This window comes from Epinephelus lanceolatus, chromosome 7 (assembly GCF_041903045.1).
Source record: "Epinephelus lanceolatus isolate andai-2023 chromosome 7, ASM4190304v1, whole genome shotgun sequence".
Classification (NCBI taxonomy): Eukaryota; Metazoa; Chordata; class Actinopteri; order Perciformes; family Serranidae; genus Epinephelus; species Epinephelus lanceolatus.
Genome location: NC_135740.1, coordinates 18,720,770 through 18,739,816, shown reverse-complemented (window position 1 = coordinate 18,739,816; position 19,047 = coordinate 18,720,770). Strand labels below are relative to the sequence as shown.

The 19,047-nt window shown below is 41.1% G+C and overlaps 2 protein-coding genes across 3 annotated transcripts in view; both read right to left on the bottom strand.

The window, feature by feature from the left end:
• The window catches only part of flt4 (fms related receptor tyrosine kinase 4), a 63,509-nt gene extending 60,085 nt beyond the window's left edge, over window positions 1-3,424 (bottom strand). Inside the window, exon 1 of the mRNA XM_033633458.2 lies at window positions 3,231-3,424. Within this exon, the coding sequence (XP_033489349.2) occupies window positions 3,231-3,288 (58 nt within the window). The 5' untranslated portion in view covers window positions 3,289-3,424. The remainder of the gene's footprint in view (window positions 1-3,230) is intronic.
• Window positions 3,425-11,322: 7,898 nt separating this feature from the next.
• trim105 (tripartite motif containing 105) lies at window positions 11,323-17,662 on the bottom strand. Of its 2 annotated transcripts, none has more exons than XM_078169262.1 (7): window positions 17,508-17,662; window positions 16,639-16,981; window positions 15,216-15,311; window positions 14,300-14,533; window positions 14,082-14,095; window positions 13,816-13,931; window positions 11,323-12,841 (listed from the first exon to the last, which is right to left on the bottom strand). In XM_078169262.1, the coding sequence occupies exons 1-7, from the start codon at window positions 17,615-17,617 to the stop codon at window positions 12,282-12,284; spliced, it is 1,473 nt and encodes a 490-aa protein (XP_078025388.1). In that variant the 5' UTR covers window positions 17,618-17,662; the 3' UTR covers window positions 11,323-12,281. The 2 variants fall into 2 exon arrangements, with proteins under 2 accessions (XP_078025388.1, XP_033488288.1); XM_033632397.2 differs by lacking the exon at window positions 17,508-17,662 and adding an exon at window positions 17,148-17,471.
• Between the last annotated feature and the right edge of the window lie 1,385 nt (window positions 17,663-19,047).

Genomic DNA, 19,047 nt, shown 5'->3' with positions numbered 1-19,047 from the left:
CTGAGAATTTAAATATTCAAAATATATGGTGCAACTAAATTATTTAAAGGGACAGTTCATCCTAAAATCAAAAATACATAATTTTCTTTTACCTGCAGTGCTATCTGTCAACTTAAGATTGTTTTGGTGCGAGTGGCCGAGAGATGGAGATATGGCTGCAATCAACTGCACAGAAGGAAGAGTGCATCTACTGCTAGCTCACCTAGCACCGCTCAGCTAGCTAACGTTACAGCTCAGCTGAGGAGGACGACAGAAAGCAGTTTTATGTCAACACATTCTCACTCCGATCTTGTCACATATCGACGTTAGGTCATGGACCTTCCAAATCCAGATACTGCATGAAAGGTACCTTGGATACGTTGGATGTTGACGTTCCGGGACGCCATGTCAAGCTTTGCCTGTTGCATACATCATCTTCTGTCAAAATACACTTCCATTTTCACAGTTTTTATGCACTACGTAGATACAACAATGCAAATTGACATTTTTCCTCCAACAACTAATGTACTTGGTTGGTTTTAGGCAACAAAAACATGTGGTTAGGTTTGGGAAAAAAGAACAGGGTTTGGCTTTATGATTTTGCGGAACTAAAGCACCGCTATCTTGGGTGAGGGTCAGTGTTTGTTGGACCCATCCACCACCCCTTCCACCCGCACAACTCAAACTTTCGATGACTTAACTTTTGTTCTTGTCGTGCCGAATTTCCCCCTGACCACTATGACGACTGGCTGCGTATCATGCTGACGTAAAACGACGGCTTTTTTCATCAGTGCCTGATGCCGCAAGTCACTGCCCAAGCGCCAGATTTCGATGACTTCGGAGAGAGACCAGGTTGTTTTTGTATGAAATATTTTCTTTCTACCAAACTACAACCGCTAACCATATCAGCGTGCAGAAGAAAGTGTGCATCTACTCATAGATGAGAGGCTCGTGCTCATGACAGCACAAGATGTAAACATTAATGGTGTCCTCCTCGACCGAGCTGTAACATTAGCTAGCTTAGGTGAGCTAGGTAAGCTAGCCGTAGGTGCACGTTTCCTGTCATGCGGTGATAAAGTTGCCAAGTGTAGTTTGGTAGAGAGAAAAAAGTTCCTTCAAGAAACTGCACACAACAAGGTCTGTGGATTATCTTCTTTAACTGGGCTATGATTTCAGGAAAGAAACACTGCTGCTGAGTTTTTCAAATGTGAAAGCTGAGTTTCATCTCATTCCATTATATTCGAGAGAAGGCAGACATCTCCAACCCTCAGCAACTCAGACCAAAACAAACCTAGAATGATAAATAGCACCACAGGTTATAGGAAAAATATGTAGTTTTGATTTGAGGGTGAACTGTCCTTTTAAGGAGCGGTTTTGAAGGGAAAACAGACAAAAGGTAAACTGCTGTGTTTAAGGTCCGTCTTCTCTACCTTGGAATTGCATCACGCTCTGCAGACAACTGTAAAGAAATATTTTGCATTAATTATACATTTCCATTTTGTCAGACTATGTTCAACCCTCACATAAAGCTATATTATTAGAAAAAAAATCATTTCATTTTCATTTCAATCTAAAGAGATGGCGGTAAAAAGAAAATGGCCTTTTCTCTCACCTCTCCACCTTAATGTGGCAATCCATCTCATAGTTACATACTGTGAGGCTGTAATTGAAAGATGTGCCTCTCTGATATGTAGCTGGTGGTTATTTCTGCCTCAAGCATAGTTCTGAGATAGTGTGATTCTCCTTTATGTGTTCGGCATCGACTGAGAAAGATGGGGGGTCCGGTGCGGTTGAACTAACAGGGCTGCCAATAAGTCTTTTAACAGATAACGCCCACATGTACACTAATGGGCATATCGGGTTTGTGTGATCACAGTAGTGTGAGACAAGATACACATCGTGGATTTATGGGGAAATTCTTGTGTGTATTTTTTACTGTAAAAAAAGATTGGACACAGCCTCAAATTGACATGGCCAGGTAAAAAGACAAGAGAGACTGAACTTGTCACACATTATAAAATCTACCATTACAGTGACAGAGAGCAGTGATTCCCCTGAAATGGATTTTGTGATGCCATTAGTCCTCATTCCTCTGTGGAAAAAACAGAGCCACTGTTTATCTGTTCCTACAAATGCACATGACCCACCCAGCACAGCTTAGCAATATTTATGAAAGGAGCGAGAGAGCCGTCCCTCCACCCCAGAATCATGATTCAGATAACCATATGGCGACTGCCCCTCACAAAAGTATTCCCTGTTCTTCATGAACAGCTGTTCAGCAGCAATCAGTGATGAACAACTCGAACATACACATTCAGTCACCAGGCAAAACTGCAAACAATCTCAGCCATACTCCCACATAACGCAATCAGTCAGAGGGCCCTGCTTCAAGAATCTGATATGAAAATAGTGCAGTGAAAACGTGCTTTGGATTATTGAGTCTTGCTTTTACATGGTTTGGGAATTTTCTAGACACAGGAGTGAAGATCAGGCTGAGATGAACCCAGAAATTCTTGAAACAAGCTGATTTGTACTGGATGCAAGTCACATTCTCTCACCTTGTTTTAAAAAAAATAAGATTACATGCAAAGACCACTCTGAGAAAGGGATCTGAAACCCCTTTTCCTCCACCTCAGTCTAGTCAGCTTCACCATCACTCTGCAACCCTGCCTCTAAAATGTGCATGAAAAGTCACTCAAATGCAACACAACACATAGGGATCTGTTTTTCCTCCCTTTAGCACCATCAATTAGCAGCTGCATCTTTATCAAACACAACAATAGCATGCCTCCCCCTAGTGCCTATCTGCATGTAAACTTGAAGACTCCCACTGGGCTCCTTATTTATTCAGCTCCATATTGAGAGGCAAACTTTCAATCGTGTATGAGTGATAAATGAATATGGAGGAAAAATGTGTGCAGTGCGCAAACAGAGGGGGTTCAAAGTAAAGGAAGGATTTCATATCTTTGATTGAATATGATCTATTAGTTAGCCTATAAATTGTAGTCATACCCCCACTTCATTTTCTTTTAATAAAAGCGCAAAGAGATGATACACGGAAAAGCTTCAGCTCAGGATCTACCTGCAGTTTACCACATGAACAAAACTTTTGCGCCTCTAGAAATAAAACGTCAATCAACCTCGGATCAATTATTTACCGAAAAGTCAGTGTCAACAGTCAGCTCGACCTTTCCTCTCATTAAAAGTTACGCGCTCCAAAACTTTCACACTCACTGTAGAAGTCTCCTCACCTGAGGCATATGCTATTCCAATCAAAGTCCGACAGAAAAGCGTAAAGTCTGTCTTCATCTCCAGATCTCCGGTCCAGAAGCGCAGGAGCTTGCGCGGTTGTTTTCTTATAAAAACTCGTTTAGTTTGAATGCAGCTGGAGACAGTGGAGAGGTGGTTTGAATGAATGTCCGTGGATGAAGGGGGGCAAAAAACACTCAGGTGAACCTCGGCCAATCGATGCCAGTCTGTACTCTGCACAGAGAGGACAGAGCCGAAATGAGGAGGGAAAGAAAAAAGAGACACGTCTGTTTCCCCCCGTTTTGTCAAAAGGATGCACAAGGCACTGAATGGGATTTACAATGATTTCCCTTTCCTTTGCTCGTGACTGGAGCGCATGCACTCCCACCCACCCATCCAGTTCATAAAACAAGCTGAATTGGAGGGGTGTGTGTGTGTGTGTGTGTGTGTGTTGGTGGGTGTAGAGTGGGTGTAAGGGGGGGGGGGGGTCTGTCCAACATCCATGACACATTTCCCTCCCTGCAAGATCCCATTCATTTCAACCTCTGTGTTAAAGTCATATAGTAATCACTTAATACATTAAATAGACACTGGTGGAATGTAAGTAAATTTACTCAAGTACTTTAGTTCTGTACTTTACAAATTTGAGGTATAGTATAGTGACTATTTCCATTTGACGCAACTTTATACTTCTACTCCACTAAATCTACGAGGTAGGCCTGAATAATGTACCCTCTACTCCTCTACATTTATCTGATAACTTAAGTTAGGCCTACTTTATGGTCACAATTTTCATCCCCTACTGTCCAGAAAAAACATGTATCGCTACATTTGGTGATATTTTTGTGTGAAATTTTCTGACAAACTGAAGGATGAAGTGTTCCTTTGTGTCTTTAGAAAAACCTCCCGCTTCTTAAGACAAATAAACTATTTTAAACCCCCTTGGATTAGTAAAAGAATGCTTCGTGACAAAGCTAAAAACAGGGCTGCTGTTTGACCTCATGGAAAGTTGAACTTTAGATATCACAGGACGGAAATGCTCATAGGATATGACACATTGCTGTAAATACACTGCACAACATGCCCATTATTGCACCTGCGATATTAATCCAAAAACATCAGTAAACACGGACAGGGACCACTTTTTTGTACTTTTAGATTTGATACATGAAAGGAGCAGTGGGTAGGATTCAGGGGCATCTAGCAGTTAGGACTGAAACTTTTCCTGCGTGTCAAGCTTGATCTCCTGGTTAGAATTCCTTTAGTTTTCATTGTTCAGGAGGTTTTTACTGGGAGCCAAATTATCTGCAGTTGTCTCTTCCTCTCCGAAACAAGCAGACCCAGTGATTTAAACTGGAAAAGACAAAGAATAAACCAGTTTCGTGTTACAAATCAATGTTTCTCCCACGTTGTTTGCTGTGTCACAGATGGGCCACTAACTCGGCACCTGCTAATGTGGGCTCACCTCTTTTCTTCGATAACATAACTCCAGATGTTTAGGAGACGGGAGCCAAATTATCCACAGAGGTCTAAAACAAAAGGTTAAAACACTGAATAAAGCAGTTCATTTAGGAGAGAGAGACTGAAGTAAAGATAATGTGATAATACTCATGAATATGAGCGTAAAGATTAACAGATGATTTGTGCTGATCAAGATTTAACACAAGTCTTTGGTGCTTGGACACCAGAGGGAGATATTTTGTGATCGAGGGACATCTGAGCAGCAGGATAAATCTTCCCATGGAGTCCATGGAGACACTGATGGTGGTGGTGGTGGTGGCTGATGACTCTGGGGCTACTGGCTGCTGAGGCAGATGAGGCTGATGAATCCATAAAGACTGGTTGGTGAAGCAAGAAAGAACTACAGCAGAGAAAGAACCATATTTAAAATGAGGAGCAGTAAGATGATAGGCTGACAGAGAAGGTGTGTCGCTGTGCTATTGGTTGATTGTGAATCGGCTGATGACTCAACTGACAGACCCAGACGATGACACCTAGAGATAGTGAGTGAGCATGCATGCAAGGAGTGAATGGCAGGGTTGCTAACTATACTGGTTGACACGAAAACAACATGGCCCTATCTAGAGCCAGTGTTTGGTTTGTGCATTCTAGACTTCTGTACAGACAGTGGTGCAACATGGCGGACTCTGTGGACGAGGACTTGCTCCCTTTGTAGATATAAAAGACTCATTCTAAGGTAACAAAAACACGACGATTCTTATTTTCAGGTGATTATACACTAAAGAAAACATACTTATTATATTTTTTTTCATATCTGCTAACATATATTCCCCTAAATCCTACACACTGAACCTTTAAATACAGTTTGCTGACAATACTTTTACTTATATAAGGATTTGAATGCAGGACTTTTCACAGCATGGTTTTGCTGCTAGTGTCTACTTGAGTAAAGGATCTGGATACTTCACAATGTATAGGAACATAAAGGATGTATTACAAAGTTCAATGAGAACAATAAACCCAGTGATCAGAGACTGTGTGTTGCTGTGCAGGCGAAGTGGATTTCCATTTGTTGCTTTAATGCAACACTGTTTGACGTTGATTTTCATTTCAGGGTTTTTTTTTCAAGTCATTTAAATACCTGCTGACATCCATCCAATAGCTCAGCGGGTAATCCTAATACCATCAGAAATTCTTATAAAGCCGCCACAGGTGTACAGCAGTGTCACCAAGGAAGTGCACGAAATACCTCCGTAAGACGCACACAGCCTCTGGAGGAATATTAGAAGGCTATAACGTGATATTTTCTCCTTTGCTCGGCTGTCTTTAATCCACAAAATAATATGTCTAGTCTCATAATGTCAATGCAATTTTATCTGTTTGGGTCAAATGTCTGCTATTAATTTAAAAGTTATCTTTTTCTTTTCTTCCAGACGTTCAACAAACTGCAGCTGAGCAGAGGTGCCTTGGGAGTAGCTCAGCATTAAGAGTCTGTAATTATTCTTCCAAAGGGTGAGATGTAATGATGCCTCCAATGAAACTAAACTGCGTAGAGTTCCTCCAGCCTCATCCAAGTCCCGTTAACCCCTTCCGCCCCCACACATCCATCCTCCTCAGGGAGTCCTCAGAGTGTGATTGAAAAGCATGTAAGAGCACAACATGCCCATAGCGAGCTGCTATGAGCCCTGTTTTATTTTACACAGCGGGATTTTGAAAATTGAAAACCAATGTACCATGTTCTCTTGGAAATAAAAAAGTCAAAGGGAGCATAAGAGGTGTGCACTTGGGTGATCGAGGACACACGCATAGTGTCGGATGCAGCTGTGGGTTTCATTCATTTATCATCTGATGTAGCAGTGGCTTCAAGGTCCAGTCAAACCTCTTCTGGAGTCACAGAAGAACCAGAATGCACACCGAAGCCAACGCAATAAATCAGCTCTGCTTTTCAGCACCATTTGCTGTAAAATCAATAGTATGCTGTATCTCCTCTTGGAAATCTATTACAACAATAATGACACTAGCTGACTCCAGACTCCTTCATAACTGTGCCTTCAGAACTGTTGAACACCAGTCCACCCATCACACAGCAGCTGTCAATAAGAAAAAATGATGTTGTTATTCTCAGTGATTTTGGAGCCGTGCAGAGCCGGACATCAGGAGTGTGTGGAATAACACGGAGTCAAAGGATCATTGCGTGTTATTGTGGGCATGCGTTTCCCTCCAGATCCCTTACAGCAAACCACCTCTCTGACCTTAAAACACAATGTTGTGATTGAATGGTTGTAATTAAAATGTTCTCCCGGTTTCAGCCCCGCAGCGACCTCGGCTTCAGAGGAACATAAACACTCTAAATCGTGTTGATAGCCTAACAAAGCTACGTCCGGGGAGTTACCAAATCTCATTATGAATATGAAACAGATAATGTCAGAAACACATGAAAACACATGAGTGGCCAATATAACAATAATCTGCACACACAGGCATCCAGACAAGCCAACAACAGTGATAACAAACAACAGCCCTCATGCTGAACAGTATGATCACCCCTGCTGTGTGGGATAAAAAGGTTGCAGTCTATAGTCCTGCTGGCTCCTGGGAGACAACTGCGGACTCAAGGACCCGTCCTTGAAGTGTCAGCACGCCATCCGGCCCATCCTCAGGTCAGGAAACACATTACAGATCCACTGCTACTATCATAGGAAGGATGTGGAGTGCGCGTGCAGCCTGCTCGCTCCCTCACTGAAGTCTGTGCCCAGTGGCCTGTGCACGACACTGCGCTCTGCCAAGCTACTTTGAAGTAGCTGTCACTGTTCAAGTGGGGGTTTTGTTTTGTTTTAATTGAGGCAGCCAGAATTTTTTATCAGCTGTAGGTCACGCTCACCGTCGGTCAGCGGTTATGGCAAGCTTCCTGACTAGATGAGGGAGAAGTGCTTGAATGTAAATTATTTACAAACTAACTGGCTGTGAGGTGAATGCATTGAGGGGAATTCCTCTCTATTATGATACTGAACTCTTGTATGTCGAAACAAATGGTAGCTGGAGTTGAGTCATTTCTATAACTAGAACTTTACACGATCCTAAATTAATGAATTCCCCTTTTATTGATTTTCTGGCCACTTGAGGGCAGCACTGATGATGGTCAAGGACTGGAACATTTGCTGCTGTTTTCAATCACTTTTCATTGTTGTTTTTGCACTTTGAGCACCCTTTTTTGTGCACAGGTGTTATGAATGAATGAATGAATTTTTTGGCATTGATCTCAGCCTGTGAACCTTTTTCGTGGCTGTCCAGCCCAGTTGAATTGGTGTGCAGCTATCTCTTCTGCTGTCCTTTCTTGGTTGTCCATTGTACCTACACACCCAAGATAAACTTTTTTGTTGCCCTAAGTAGGCGCACTTTCACAGCAGCCCTTAGACTTTGGTAAAAATGTTAGCAAACAACTGACTATTTGAACATCCAGCAGACAACGAGAAACATTAGCAATCATTTAAAGTCTTGTTTTTTATTATTCACTCCCCTTGTAACTCCATTTTGGTCTCCACCAATTCATTAATGGATATAAGTGTTTCTAATTTTAGTTTTCAACAGATCTGAGCTTTTTAGCTGGAAACAACTGCCTGCTGTTGAACATGTTGATAAGAGCTGTGTGAGTGAACCAATACATTATACTATAGGAAGGATTTTCCTTAAAAAAAAACAATATATAGATTTATACAAAAGTAATATCAATAATCGCGCATGATCCACTTTAAGTGTGTAGTGGTGAATTTCTCTGCAGAGACTCTGCCCTCTGCCTGTATTTTCTTATTTTATTCTTATTTTGCTGTGTTTGGGATGTCTCTGGGTGTGCAGCACCCAGCCAATAACAGTGTGCAAGTGAGGTCAGGACTGTAGCAACAGGTAGAAGCAGCACTCATCCAAGAGGAAGCTAAAAAAAAAAATCGCAGACAAGCAAAACACCAAATGGACAAGGCTTGTTCTAAAATGAGAGTGAATGTGGAATTGACTTTAACTCTCAGTCTGGATGAGAGTCAGCACCTCCACGTCTGAGGCCATGGTTCTCTGCCAGAAAACAGTGGATTGCCCCCTCCGGGTTGAGAGTGAGTTACTGCCCCAAGCGAGGGAGTTCAAGTATCTTGCCGTCTTGTTCAGGAGTGAGGGTATCATGGAGCGTGAGATGGATCTGCGGTTTGGCGCAGCTTCTGCAGTGATGCAGGCACTGTGCCGGACTGTTGTGGTGAAGAGAGAGCTGAGCCAGAAGGCAAAGCTTTCGATTTACTGGTCCATCTACGTCCCAGCCCTCACCTGTGGTTGTGAGCTCTGGGTAATGACCAAAAGAATGAGATTGCGGATACAAGCGGTCAAAATGAGTTTCCTCAGAAGACTGGCTGGGCTCAGGTTAAAGAGCTCGGACATTCAAAAGGAAGCTTGGAGTAGAGCCGATGCTCCTTCAAGTCGAAAGGGGTCAGTTGAGGTGGTTTGGGCATCTGATCAGGATGCCTCCTTGGCGCCTCCTATTAGAGGTGTTCCAGGCACGTCCAAGTGGTGGGAGGCCCCGAGGCAGACCTAGAACACACTGGAGAGATTACATATCTTGTCTGGCCTTGGAACGCCTCGGGGTCCCCCAGGAGGAGCTGGAGAGCGTTGCAAGGGAGAGGGACGTCTGGAATACTTTGCTCAGACTGCTGCCCCTGCAACCTGGCTTCAGATAAGCAGTTGAAAATGGATGGCTGGATGGATGGATGGTTACCACTAGAGGATGAGGTTTGAAAAACTGGGCCGTGCAGGACTCTGGTTGGTGGTTAGCTTAGTGAGCTTACTAAAGTAGGCCTATCAGCTCTTCCATTACAGCAAATGTACCATTCCTACAACAATAGCTTGCAGTGTTCATACAAGCAGTGAAGGAGGGTGTGGCCAAGTTTGATAGTTGCGTTTACAAAGAGTTACCTACAGTTCTTGGATAGTATGCCTATAAAGTTGTCGGATAGAAAACTAAAACAATTTGCAACAAGATTCTAAAGCGCTCTGTAGAGCTGAGGAGAGCTGGGTGATAATTCTGTGTGAATTCGCTGAGTGGTGCCTTTCACATTATACCCTGTGTTTTTTCCTACTGTTAATACAAATATATTGAGAAGTGCAGCTTTATTGTTTGATGCCTCTAATGAGGCTACTGACCACAATTCAATAACAGTAACAAAATAATATAAATATAATAATATAAAGTTGAATATCAGTTCCCTATGGGGGACAAAAAATGACATGAGCTTAGATAAGAAAAATTAAAGAATAAATAAATGCTGAAATTAATACAAAAATAAATTAATAGAATAAATAAATTAAAAATTCAAAGGTTATGATCGCCTACCTTACTATCATATAGACACAGAAATACAGAAATAAATTGAGTTGTACAAAAAATATAGAAATAAATTCAAGATATTTATTAAGTCCTGTTTATTGACTTTTGTTTATGCATGTATTTACTTCCATATTTATTTCAACATTTATTTATTCATTTTTATTTATCTCAGAATTTATTTATTTATTTTTATTTATTTATTTCAGCATTTATTTATGTGCTTATTTCAGCATTAATTCGTTCTTTTTCTCTATTTATTTCAATATTTATTTATTAATTGTTATTTATTTATCTCAGCATTTGTTTATTTATTTTTATTTATTTATCTCAGCATTTATTTATGTGCTTATTTCAGTATTAATTTGTTCTTTATCTCTATTTATTTCAACATTTACTTATAAATTTTTATTTATAAATTTTTATTTATTTATCTCAGCATTTATTTATTTATTTATTTATTTTTATTCATCTCAGCATTTATTTATGTGCTTATTTCAGCATTAATTCGATCTTTTTCTCTATTTATTTCAATATTAATTTATTTATTCCTGTATATATTCATATTTATTTATTTCCATATTACTTCATTTATTCAAAATCGTGTTTATACATTTATTATTATTATACTACTATATTTATTTCTACATTCATTTATTCATTGATAAAGTTATTTTTTGTCCTCCATATCCTTTAAACCAAGAGGCACAAAAGGATTTCCAGAGAGGACACGGGGTCCAAAAGAGTCATGTAAACACAGTCTGTCCTCATAATCTCCTCAGCTTTAATATAAAGTAAAAGCTCTCTTCAATTCGGTAGATGGAGCTGACTTGAATCTGTATTTTTAGGTCAGAGTGAATGACTGGCGTGTTGTGTGTTGTAAGCGCACCCACTCCATGTAGCCACCATGCAGGAAGAGCATGTGTTCCCCTGTGGTGCAGCTCGTTGTGCCACTTTTCCAATCTGCAGAGGACGCAGCAGCATCCTGCTTCGGCGTGCCCCCAGAGGCCCGTCAAGCTGCTCAGAGGCATCCCCACTGTCACTCTGTTTACGTGACCTTTCACCTGGCAGGAGGAAACAGGACGTCAGTGCTCTTGTGTTTGTAAAGATAACCGACCCAGAGCCCGCCTCCTCTGGCTGCTGAAGTGTCAGAGGCGGCTCATGTATTCATAGTCGCGCGCGCTGCTTTGATGATGCTTAATAACATCCTTGATTATTTCAAGTGAGGTCGTGGAGGAGTACGGAGTCACAGCTGCAGACGAAAATCAAAGACAGTGTTTATTTAAGAAGGAAAAAGTGATTTGCTTTATTGTTTGCATCAGCAGGTTTTACAGCGATTGTTTGGCTCTGTCAGTTCAACATGTAACTGACATAAACAAAGTAAATACACTGCATAGACTGAATCAGCATTTGAGTAACTTCCTTGAACAGTAAAAAATAAAGTGTGCATTATATCACATGTTTCAATTTAGGCACAATGTACATAAATGTGACACAAAATGACAATTTAACAGCAGCTGCTAGAAGTCATAAGGTCATGAGAAGCAGTGAGGTTACATCTAGGAGTTCAGCTTCATCAGACAACGTGAAATAAAGAGGCAGAACAGTATCTTTTCAGACTAATGTATAAAACATAAAGAACCATTTAATCAAATGTAAAATCTCACAGTTAAGTGCATAATTCCTTCATACTGATTGCACCCACTTGTGATTAAAAAACCCCTTTACAAATGAGCCTAAAGATATTCTGATTCTATAAAAGCTTAATTAATCACATTATTTAAAAGGTCGACCATCTCCATCTATTTAAGATATGTGATTGAAATATATACAGTGAAGAGCCGGTCTTAAAATGTAATTTGCTGCGTCTAAGCTCCATAATATTTGCCCAAAATGGGTTGAATCTAGTGTTGTTATGTTTCTGCTGATTGCTCCTACAAATCCAATGAGCCTCTTCAGAGCAATTACAGCACAATGAAATTTTATTACACGGTGGATACGGAAAATTTCATAACATTTCAAGGATTTTAAGGCTCATTTCAGATAGAAAACAGATGCATGCGATGATGAGAGCATGGAAAAGAAGAGATCAATCTGAAATTTTAAACGCTGGGATATAGGACAATAATGGTTTAATGGCAGTGCTGTCCTTAAGAGCTGAGTGATAACAGTCATTGGTCAATAAGTGAATGGACAGCACTTGCATACTGAAGAGCTTTTATTGATTGCACCCATTTTAGCCAGACAGAGCGACAGGCGGGTAGTGGAGGAGTCTGATAGGCGGAGGTTTCTGACTGCTGTCACTGATGCACGGGCTGAAAAAGGGGAATGCCTTGCCCCTTGGCCCATTGGTGAACGTGTACAGCAGGCTCATATCGTCGGCGTTGTAGAAGGACACCCTCCTCTCCTCGCAGTCTAAGAAAACCCCGAGCCTCTGAAGGGAAGAGTTGAGCTGCAGCCTCGTCCATGGCTGCGTGCCGGCCGAGTACTCGCTCCCGTTGCGCAGCCGCAGCGTCCAGTAGCCGCTGTCGGGGCTCAGCTTGATCCGAGCGTGCCTGTCGACGGCCTCAGAAGCCACGCCCAGGTCCCACTTGGGTTTGGTGCCCACCTCTACCTCCCAGTAGTGTCGGCCTGACTGGAAGCCCTGAGCAGCCAGAATGTTGACGCACTGGAGATAACGCTTGGTGTGATCCGTGTGTGGGATCATGACGCTGCATTCGACTGCCGCGGTCTTGTCCCTGGAGACGTGAATGCTCGGGTGCGCTGTGTCGACATCAAACGTTAATGGCGAAGGACCTTTGGGGCAAAACAATCCATTAAATGGTGATAAAATTCAACAGAGCATCATATGTTAAATTGAAAATCTATGCTATCAGTGCAACAATGGTGTCATTACTGTCATTCTGTTACTACTTCAACATAATGGAAGGGGGGCAAATTAAAGGAAAAACCATTATAAAGTATCTCATGGAGTCGGGCCACCACGAGTCTCCAGAGCAGCTCCAGTGCTCCCTGCCAAGTCTGTTCGGATATTCCAAATTAGGCCTCATTCTGAATGAGGCATTTTTTCGCCTGGGACATGTGGGACGTGCTGATGTTATTTGGGTTTTAGAAGCAAAATGCATTAGGAATATGCATCTCAAGTGGGGGTTTTATCACAGTTTGTTGTACACAGACCCACTTGCCAACAGCTTGCAAGGCTGTGGGGTAGAGAGACATGCCCAAAAGTAAGGCCCACATGTCTGCTAGGAAGAGGAAACACTGCTTTTATTGGCCATGTAAAGAGCTCAGTAGGAATATTGTCTTTTTCGGAATAAGGGCAAAAAACTGATTATTTTGTGCATGCAAAATAGTCACTGAGATCAAGATGTACTGAGTACAGCACACGCATAGAAAAGCAAACACAGCATCAGAGACACAGAAATCACTATATAGATTTAAAGATAAAAGTTTATATCATTTGGTCTTATGGAGGAGGTAATGGAGAACATTGCCTTATACGATGGTCCAAAACCTTCCATTGATGTTGAACTGTGTCGAGATCTGGTGAATGGTGAAATTTCCAAACTTGCCAAACCATTCAGTGAGCCCTGGTGCACGTAAACGTCTGCTTCTCCACTTTTATTCAGAGTTTGTCACCTGTCTGGATATATGCAGTGTATATATGCTATATAATGCTAGTAATTTTCCCATAATTACTGACATGGTCGAGGCCGAGACAGTTTTCAGCTCTTTTTGTGTCTAATGAAGCATGTCAAAGAGGAAATTACCTGGCTTCAAAGACTTGAACATCTTCCTCCATGTGATGTACTGTAATGGGCCCATGTATTTGTTGCTGAAAGCGTTAACATCAAACTCCGGGGCAATATCCACCTGCACATAAGGCCTATCCGAGAAAAGCAAACATACATGTAGTGAGAGGCGTTTATGCTCAGCAAAGATGACACTTAATTGAGGTAGAAATCAAATAAACATATGACTGGTGCAAAAATGCCAAAGGTAATCAATCAGTCAAACTGCTAATATGGACACTCACCTAAGCTGGGGGAGCTAGAGGGAAGGAAATGAAAGAAAAATCACATTAACAACTGTTTTTTTTCTCAAACTGATGCAAAACTCACATGTCAGATTACATGACACTCTGGGTTTTATTAAAAATTCAGATGTGATCAACATTTTTGCAGCTTGACAGCTACCCTGAGGCATTAAAACACTTCAGAGTATTCAAACTTTTTGTCCAAGCCGAGACCTCACCTCAGTGAGCACAATGTTCTCAGTGGCAGCACTGGCCTGCTGTAGCGCTCTCATATTGTCCTCCAGCGCCCTCACAGCCAGCTCTACGGCCTCCAGGTGATGCTGGACTTTCTCCAGCTCCTCCTCCTGCTCTCTCCTCAGCTGCTCCAGCACGCAGTTCTCCTCATCGTGCAGGATCTGATGGAGGACTCTGAATTCCCCTTTGACACGAGCCTGCAGATCTGCCCCGACTCTCTGTGACAGGGAAAAACCATAATGTCACATATCGAGGTGCCATCTTGCTTTCTTTGGATTGCCACATTTTTTATTGACCAGTTGGAAACACTAAGAGTTAGCTATGTTGCTGCCAAGTGGCTTGTTTGTTCAGCTTTTCGCAAAAGCACACATCTTTAGAGAGAGACAAACAAGGGGTAACAAAGCTACACTTGACATCAAAGATGTATGCGTCACACAAATACAGACTGTCTAAGTGGGAAAGGATTTCCTATTCACCTCTGCACAACATGCACAACTAAAATCAAGCTCTTATCTTACATCTGCCTCATACGCATTAAATGTGTTTCTGTTGCCTCTGCATGTGCACAGTTTCTTGTCAAGTCTTGTCATTTGTTTAAGCAACTTGGTTTGATGCCATTCTGCTGAAGCAAATTTGACATCGTCTCCGTCATGTAAGACTGTATGGTAAGGATGTTCTACGCATAGCTGACACACAATGAAGTCAGAGGTTAGAAAGACATTTACATCCAAGCGCAGGACCATTATGTTTTACATATCAAAGCACAAGCTGTCACTTACCGCCATCTGCAAACACCACTGAATATGCACAGCGACATATTGCAAACAGCCATTAGGGAGCTTCATGTGCATTCTTATCTGTTAAGTGCTGCAACCCCTCGAGTTCCCCGAGGGAGTGTACCTTTATGGTATCCATCTTGTCTCTGTCTCTGCGAATACTGTTGATGAAATCCTCCTTCCTCAGGCGATGGCTCTCCAAAGTCTCTTTCAGTTGTTTCTGTGCAGCAATAGGAAATCAAACGAGTGTGGAAACAGAAACAGTAGGCACATAATGAGAGACTGAGCAGAGCATCGAGCACAATACTGAATGACCAAAAAAAAGAACACAGCTACTATAAAATGTTCAGTTCCTGTTGACTCTTTTTAATCGAGTCCATGGTATGGTCTGAAGATGTACTGCTGTTATATTAAACTGCCGTTTTATTGAAAGATGTAGACCAAATTATTTTACCCACCTTATCTGCATACTGTATGGTTGAGCATAAACATCAGAAACACCTTGTAATTTGATGCAATCTAGTACAACAACTGCACAAATAGTATGTTTTAATATGTAGAATGTTTTTTCTATTCTATGTATGTTTTCCGTCTGTGCACCAAAACATCAAAACAAATTCCTTGTATGTTAAAGCCTATTTGGCAATAAGCCTGAATCTGTTTCTGAACTACAGCCTATAACAAACAGTTTAACATTGCCTATGATGCTGTTTCACTTTCAATGAAGTCTTCACGAGGTTGCAAGGAATCCAGCATAGACAACAGGAAGTGACTGCACGCTGACAAGAAACAGTGCCACAGGAAAGGCCCTTAAAACTGCTTGTGTTTTGTGTGTAATAGACAAACCAAGAAAGAAATGTGTTAATAAGTAAGCTTAAGAAGTGTTGGAAGGTGGATTTTATTACCTTTGGACAGACCCAGGTGAGCTGTTCCCCGCTCACAGTCTATATACTAACCTAAGCTTAGGTTGTTTAGCCTCATGTTTACTAGAGACTGGTATCGACTTTCACATCTAACTCTCAGGAGGGAACTAAATAAGCATATTTCCCAAAATCTGTTTCTTCAGAAACAACCATAAAGTTGAATACATACCTTTCTGGTACAGTTTTAAAAAAGATTTAACAACAGTGACAAAGGTAGGATTTATTATGCAAATCTTGTAAAGGTGTTTTATTATTCTGGCAGTGTATATTAGTTTGCCTGTTGTGATTAAGTCATATATCCTGTCACGCAAGGTAATATAAAAGGGAGTGGAGGGTGACCTTTGCCCAAAGCAATTCAAGCAAGATGTGTCCAAGGTGGAACGACAGAGAAATAAACACAGATGTGGACTGAAATGCAGAGCCCAATCGCATTCAACTTACATAACTAAGGTGAACTAAGGTTATAGACCGGTCATTTTAAATCGATTGGTTTACTTAAGAACATAATGTTATTTGTTTAAGATTGCCAAACACTTAATAACACTTTCCAGATGACCAGGAATAAAGGCATGGAAGGCAGCCAGCAGGATCACGGTGAAGCATGTAGTAGAAGTGTCAACTCACCTCTAGGTTCTTGATGTAAGTGTCTGAGGTGGTGGCCCGGACTTTTTCCACCATGGCTGTCACAAGGTAGTTGGTCTGAAACTGCTTGGAGCTGAACTCTTTGCGGCACTGCGGGCAGGTCACAGGCCCCTGAGTTCCTCTCCAGTATCTAGAAATGCAGGGTTTGCAGAAGTGGTGCATACAGGCCAACATGACCGGCTCCCGAAACAGGTCACAGCATATGGCACATGTCAGGTCCTCTCTCAGGCTGCCTTTGGTGGATGTGGCGACGGCAGCAGCAGCCATGGTGACGGCTGCTTTGCTCTCCCAAAGCTGTCCACACTGAAGAAGTGAAAGCAAAAGACTGGAGGGAGAGAGACACAGAGAGGATGAACACTCCTTTCCTGAGGGCAGTTTACAGGGTGTTTGTTCAGTCAGCTGAAATAAAATAAGACATTTATACTTAGAAAGGGCCACATTTTACAGCAACAACTCCCTGTTGTTCTTTATATAACATTATGTTTGCTCACTGTCTAAATCAGGATCCAGCACAGTGGACTGTGGGCACCTCCCCTCTTAAGTCCAACACTGCAAATAACTCTACACTTGCTCCCCACACAAAGCCCCCACAAGTGTACACACCAGTCAGTTCAAGTGTAAATATTAATCAGGATGACCATGAGTAGAAATCATGTGATATATCACGTGACTCTATAAGCTAGCTTGTTATTTGTGTTGTCATTTGAACGTTTGGTCAGATGTTTGGTGTGGTTTTTGCTAGCGTTTAGCCTCGTGTAGCAGCCGGTAAAAAAGCAGCACAAAACAAAAAAAAAGTAAAACTTAAACACGGTGACTTAATAAATGTTTAGGTAACAGTTTCATGAACTTACGTTGTCTGGTTTTCGGAGAAAAGCGTGGCCAAATAGTTCACTGTCCCTCCATCTGCTCTCTGATCCCTCGGCTGCTGTTTGGGTACAGGACGTACACGCGTACTGCGCATGTGCGAGGTAGAAGCGCGCTGTGATTGGTCCGTCACAGCAAAGAGCAGGATGTGAATTGATCTTTGTGCAGTCAGCTACTTTTTCTGCACTTCACTTGTTTTCTGTTTCACTTTGCACTGTCACACTGCTATGAACTAAAGCTGTATGTCCTAATTATATGTAATCACATCTTTTCACAGTTATTTAATATGGAACAACGGGTTCATTACCATTGAGACAAAAATCTAAATTTAAAGCTGAACTTTGTGTATAACTTAATGAGTCCTGATGGAAACTTGCTATCCTTTGAAGATTTTTCCAGAAAGTTTAACATTACTGTTTCAGAAAATAGCATGACCAAATAGGGCTGCATCTGCTTATTAACGATACTGTAAAAAAAAAAATGCAACTGGATGTTGAATCCCCTCTTTATGTGAGTTATTTTCTAATACTTCTAATACCTCCATTAATAATATGGTTTCAAGTTTTTAAAGATAGTAATAAAACATTTGTTCAACCAACAATAACCCTTCTATTTTCACTCCTTTAAGGGCCATTCTGACTGATCATAAGATAAAATCTTTAAACTGTGAAACCACAATCGCACTGTGAAAATCCCATACATTGCAACCCTGTGACCAAATCTACACAGCAATTCCCATCCGTTTACTTGGTACGATATGAAGCAGCTTGCAGTTTTCTCTGATTGCACCTTGCTTGCTCTCTGTAAAAGTCGGTGACGTTAACTTGATGGATAAAAAAATGTGATAACAGAGTGATAAGTATGGTTTTTAAACAAAAAACTTTGGGTAACTTTAACATATGCTCTGTATGGGATAATATAGAGGTTCCTTTAAGGGAAAACTACTTTTCATTTTACTTATCATGTCCTGTTGCTCCTAAAGCCAAAGAAAAATGTTTGAGCAATATACCCTGTTAACGACTTTCTGCACAAAAGATTAAAATTTGAGGTAGACCCTTTCACCTTTTGTTCCTCAGAAGATGAAATCAATGACCATCAATTTTTAATGTCCGTGAGTAAATTTGTTTTGGTCTGATACCCACAACTGGCTGTCATTAAAAATGGATAACGTACCATAATTTAGTCACACAGATATAATTCATTTTACAACTTGGATGCAAACATTTCAGATGCTGTTAATCTGGTTATCATTTTGGGTAAATATCACATTCATATCATAAGTGTAAAAGATGTGCTCCCTCTTTCACTGCGTTGATATATAACTTTGCCAACTACTCAAAGAAACAGTCTCTTGCCTTGCTCCTTTGTGGTGATATTTTGTTTACCTGATTGTTTCTCCTTATTTTTTTTGTCTTTTTTGTTTATGATTATGCTGTAGCATATTTTTTACCATTGCTGCTAATTTATTTTATCCTTGAACTTGTGTTCCCTGACTTGTTCTATATTTTCTTTGTATTAAATAAGAAT

Coding starts and splice junctions, on each gene's coding strand:
- trim105 (XM_078169262.1), bottom strand. CDS start 17,617: ATGCGCAGTACGCGTGTACGTCCTGTACCCAAACAGCAGCCGAGGGAT. Junction 16,982..17,507: donor TTCTCCGAAAACCAGACAAC/GTAAGTTCATGA, acceptor CTCTCCCTCCAG/TCTTTTGCTTTCACTTCTTC. Junction 12,842..13,815: donor GTTCAAGTCTTTGAAGCCAG/GTAATTTCCTCT, acceptor TTTGCCCCAAAG/GTCCTTCGCCATTAACGTTT.